This window comes from Cyprinodon variegatus, unplaced genomic scaffold (genome assembly GCF_000732505.1).
Source record: "Cyprinodon variegatus isolate N-32 unplaced genomic scaffold, C_variegatus-1.0 Scaffold506, whole genome shotgun sequence".
NCBI classification, from domain to species: domain Eukaryota; kingdom Metazoa; phylum Chordata; class Actinopteri; order Cyprinodontiformes; family Cyprinodontidae; genus Cyprinodon; species Cyprinodon variegatus.
Window position 1 is genome coordinate 512780 of NW_015150959.1, and position 5680 is coordinate 518459.

The 5680-nt window shown below is 40.2% G+C and overlaps 1 protein-coding gene across 1 annotated transcript in view; it reads left to right on the forward strand.

The window, feature by feature from the left end:
• cfap206 (cilia and flagella associated protein 206) overlaps positions 1-5680 on the forward strand; it is a 10075-nt gene continuing 4395 nt past the window's right edge. Inside the window, exons 1-6 of the mRNA XM_015390622.1 lie at positions 1-124; positions 224-307; positions 1211-1301; positions 2424-2612; positions 3472-3639; positions 4722-4930. Coding sequence (XP_015246108.1) covers positions 17-124; positions 224-307; positions 1211-1301; positions 2424-2612; positions 3472-3639; positions 4722-4930 — 849 coding nt within the window. The 5' untranslated portion in view covers positions 1-16. The remainder of the gene's footprint in view (positions 125-223; positions 308-1210; positions 1302-2423; positions 2613-3471; positions 3640-4721; positions 4931-5680) is intronic.

Here is a 5680-nt window from a genome sequence, read left to right on the forward strand (position 1 = left end):
TCCAAACACAATAAACATGTCTCGGTTTGAAGCAGAAAATGAGGTTAAAAGCATCATTTCTGAGATACTGGAGGAGTGTTTGAAAAGAGGACATTCGTTCAGTGAAACTCTGGTGGCTTTCATGGTGAGTAATCAGAGTCTAAAGAATAAAATGGAACCAAACGTTTCTCTCATAGAAGAAATGAGCTGGACTTCAGATTCTATTCCTTATTTTTCTGCTTAGGTGAAATCTGTGGTGTTGAATCCAACAAACTGTTTCAATGTGGACAGGAGGCTGACCCAACATGACATCCAGAGACTCAAACAGGTAAGATATTTATCATCATCTCCACCTGTGGTTAACTAAACAAACAAAACAATTTCCCTTTTTGATTCTAATTCCTAACTATGCTCTCACGTATAAAACTGTTGCCTGTTTTTTTGTTTTGTTTTTTTGATAGTTCAAATTGAAATAAATAGTTTTTTCTTCTTTTCATTTATTAATTTATTAATTGGATCTGGACAGAAAAACTTGAGAGAAAAGCCTTCTAATGGGGGACTTTATACAAGCTTCCAATTAAAAAACCAACTGATCTCCTTGGGGAGAGGACCTTGATGCCTTGAGTCTGTGGAAGGTTAAAGGCAGAATAAGGCTGGAGTTTCACTTCCACAGAGACACACAACATGGAGGATTTTATTCAGCTGTGGGGTTTTAACATTTTATGTGCTGTGTCAGATGATGGAGATCTACAATTTAACAAGCTCCTCATTTAATGATTTTTAACCAACACTTGTTTTACATCAATAATTGATTCTATTGTCTGAATTGTGTAAATTAAGTGTTGTTAAAGTCATAAAAAGTCATTTATTAATTAAAGAAATTAAACACCTGGATATTTCCTTAAAATCTCAATGCAATCTATTTTCCTTATTTATTGTATATAAAACACAGAATAAGCTACAAAATCTTGACACACTACAGTTTTAACACTAGTTTGCAGTGGCCTAGTCCTCCATAGAAATACTTAGACCCACATAAAAACAAAAATAACACAAAAATCACAGCTTCACCAACTTAAAAAGCTGTCCAACGCAGAGCAATGGACTTCAGAGCACAGTGGATCTTGTGGTCTGGAAACCCTTTGATCATTGAGCGAACATTTAAAAGCAGCCATGCCTGATGAAGATCTCTCAGCATTTCTTTTCTCTCTGTCCGTATTTTGTCATTCAGCTCTGCCTGGATAAGCTTACAGAGGACTGCAGCCCAAGTCTGGATACAATCAAAATGCAACTTTATTTTGACATGAACTACACCTCTCGATGTGAGTAACCAACATGATTTATTTCTTTAATGTTTACCTGATGGATCTTGAGTTAGCCTATGTATCTACACCTTGCAGCTTTCTCTCTCCAGGTTTTTTTTTTTTCCTGAAGAGATCACTCAGGACAAACTCTTTAAATAACAATTCATAATGTTTATGTATTAAATAACCAGGAGAGTTGACAACAGATTCTGATAGAAATTATAATCTTGCTCAGATCAGAGAAGTTGCTTAGTTACAGAAGGCAGCTGCTTACCAACCGGGCTCACATCTTAGGAAGTGGACGCAAATCACAGCTAGAAAAGCATTTTATACAACTTCAGTCTGCTGCATCATTACATTTTACATCATACAAGTTTGCAAATTATCTGCATCACACAAAGATGCAGATTTCCATGGCTGCAGCCTTATCACAATATTACACTTTGTTCTTAGCTGAAGGACACCGCTCTCATTCCATTCCCACATCTTTGCCTTGGAAAGAATGAAGATTATTACTGTATATATCTGGATGAGGAACTGTCCTAATTAGATAAACTACTGTTGAAAACATCAGTTCTAACACGCGACAGGCAGCTGATGTTAAGGTGTAATAAACTCACACATCATCAGTGATAATTATCCTAACAATCTTTATCATGGGAGCAAGAAGGTACTGGGTTTGATTCCGTGCCTGGGGTCTTCCTGCATGGAGTTTGTATGTTCTCCCTGAGCATGTGTGGGTTCTCTCAGGGTACTCTGGCTTCCTCCCACAGTCCAAAAACATGACTGTTAGGTTAGTTTAGCTGTGAATGGTTGTTTGTCCTGTTTGTCTCTGTGTTGCCCTGCGATGGACTGGAGACCTGTCCAAGGTGGACCCCGCCTCTCACCCATAGACAGCTGGAGATAGACACCAGCACCCCTCGTAACCCCAATTGGGACAAGCGTGATGGAAAATGGATGGATGGATCTTTATCATTTATATTCTTATCTATACTTGTAGTTTAGCACACATCAGAGAGAAAAGCCAGACTTTCTTTTTGTTAATGTAAGTCGTTTATTAAACATGTTCAAGCTCATCGGCCGTTGAAGCTCTGTGTTTATGTTTTTAGTTCCTCCTGAATAGGATTTCTTGTCTTGCAGGTGAATTTCTGGCTGAGATCCATCGGCTGCTGGACTCCAAGCTAAGTGGATTGAGTAGAGGAATTACAGACATCAGAGCAAAATCCAGGGAAGATTTCCACGCTTTGTATCATCAAATCATCACATACATCCTGCTGCGATCTGGAACAGGCTCGCCCACAGATTTAGGCAGTGTTCTGGAAACAGACGGTCAGTATGTCACCCTTAACATGCAGCAACAGCTTGACCTTATGCTACCATCTTGCTCATGTTTGTAAAAAGCAAGACTCTACTGTTAGTCTGTAGAATAGATTTTATTTGATAACAGTTTGGTAGTTTCTACAATTCATAGTGTGAGCTACTGCTGAGCTAACGCTGAGCTAACACCCAGCTAACACATAGCTAACACCGAGCTAACACATAGCTAACACCCAGCTAATACATAACTAACACCGAGCTAACACCCAGCTAAGACATAGCTAACACCGAGCTAACACATAGCTAACACCCAGCTAACACATAGCTAATACCCAGCTAATACATAGCTAACATCGAGCAAACACATAGCTAACACCGAGCTAACGCATAGCTAACATCGAGCTAACACATAGCCAACACCCAGCTAACACCTAGTTAACACCAAGCTAACACATAGCTAACACCGAGCTAACACATAGCCAACATCCAGCTAACACCTAGTTAACACCGAGCTAACACATAGCTAACACCGATCCCCACAGCCTGCACTCTGGGTCCCTGAGCAAGACCCTTTACCCCTCAATAGCAGCCCACTGCTCCCCAAAGGGAAGGGTTAAATGCATAGTGAATTTCTCCAATATGAGATCAATAAAGCTCAATTATTATTAAGTTTCTTTCTCTAATGCCAACATATTTTATTTCCAAAATCAAACCTGAGAAAGCTGACGCTGATTAACAGCAATCCCTTCCTACAGTAAAATCCACAAGCAAAAGTAAAAACCTTTGGTAAAGACCTTTTAGTTAAGCTGTTATTCTGAGGGAATCTGATGATAACAGTGATGATAGATGCCTGATTGTTGTTGTCTTTCAGCTGCCCTGGAGAGTGTCTTACCCCTGGCTGAGCTGGGAGCTTTCCTGGTGCTGGTGAAGAAAGACAAGGAGCAGGAATTGAGAGAACTCACTATGATTGTAACGGGAATCCGACTCTTCATTGAAGCCAGCAAGCAAGACGAGGAGCTTTTAGGCATCCAGACATTAAGTATGTGTAAACGCTCCCCTTTAAATCCCATCAGGTTCTTACTGGATTACAAAACTGAACTGGTGCAGGACAGAGTGCACATAAGCACATTTACATTGGTTAGGCAGGTTCACCACACTTTTGCTATGTTCACACTGCAGCCTGAAGTCACCCGAAGTCCATCTGCCACCTTTATCTGATCTTTTCATGACAGTCTGAACAACACAGATTCAATCTTTTTAAATGCTACGTCCAGGTTGCATCCAACCTGATTGACATTAATTCCTGACAAAGGTCACTATTCTGTGTCTTGCTATGCAGAAGTGGCAAGAAAAACAACCACCATGGTGGACCATGATGCGGAGAGCCGTATTTATGTTTAACCATCTGACTGTGACTAACTGGATGTGCTCTCTTCATCCTCTAACATGGGAGCTGGCTCGGAGCTCGTCTGCCTGGCTGTGTGTTTCCTGGACGGGGCCGCCTTTTACAGCTGCCTTTTGTATCTCTGCTTCTTTTTCTATGTGTAATGATTTCAGAATGTTGGAGCAAGAATTCAAGGCGAGACAGGCAGTGGGAAAGTTCAAAACGTTTATTATAAATCAGCCGCAGAACTAATTAGACAGGGGAGCAAGGGGCAAAGGAAAAAACCAAACCATCAGCGCCAAGATCATGACACTATGTCTGCTTCTGTCTCCTTGAACCCTAGTTGGCCTCAGCAGATGGCCGCTCACACTGAGCCTGGGTCTGCTGGAGGTTTCTTCCTGTTCAAAGGGAGTTTTTCCTCTCTACTGTCGCTACAAGCATGCTTGTTCCTAATGCAATGGAAGGTTAAACATCTTGAAGACAGGATGGCAAGGATCTCTGCATGACTGCCAGCTTAGCTATTTTGTTGGATCAGGACATTTCTTGCCAACTGCAGGGTAACATTGTCCACGTATCTGATGGTGATATCCCATTTATTTTTTTAAATAGAATTACATAAATGGGATCCATTTACTTCTGACAACATAATAGTTGAGAATAGAAGAGTCATGGTACACAGATGAACCTCTGAGAGCAGTTAAACTGTTTTCTATTTCAAAGTTTAACTGTCTTTGCAGTGCCAGCAGTTCTTAAAGAAGGACTTCAAATCCGTGATGAAAGCATCAGAAATGAACTGAGCACCACACAGTGTTTGGTGTGGAGGTACACAGCTCTGCTGGAGAAGTTAACAAATCCTGACACCCAGTCGGGGCTGCTTGATTTCACCCAAATCAAACAGGCTCTCTACAATGTCAGGCAGCATGAAGTTTTCCTCAAGATCTTACTGGTGAGACAAGGCGGTCAATAACTTTTGAACATGTTTTTCCTCACATTTAAAAACTAAAACTACGATGTTAATGACAAATGATAGTCTCATTTGTGAAAAAAACTAAACTATACGATAGAGAAAGCCCACCTAGAAACTAGAGGGAGTTTGTAATGACAGGATAGAAAAAAGTTCAGTTTTATCCCATTAAGCTGAATGAGGATAGATTTGCCTTCTCAACAAATGTCATCATTCTGCCCATCCAGGACTAGTCAATGGCCTAGAGGCCAAAGTACATTTGATATCCTTAAAGGGGAATTTTATTTTTATTTTTTTACATTGAGCCCTTGATTTTATGTTATTACATCATGTTCTACTCACCCATATGAGTTTTGTGTCATTTGGAGCCGTTCTGAAGATATTCCGTTATATCCAGGTAACGTCTTCCTATGGGCAACGACTTGAAGGCACAAACTAAACTGTTCATAATTTATTCTTTATGGTACGCCAGCATTCAGAACATGTAGGCCAATCACTGTCCCCCAGACATCCAAGGTTATGTTTTTTATATTTATATCTTTTAAAAACAAAGCGGCGTGTGTATGACGTTACCCGCACGCCGGGTAACGTCAATAAAAAAAATTTATTTAACCAATGTACATTACACCAGTCGGCTACGCTCTACCTGTTATACAGGTGCTGGTCATAAAATTAGAATATCATGAAAAAGTAGATTGATTTCAGTAATTCCATTTAAAAAGTGAAACTTGT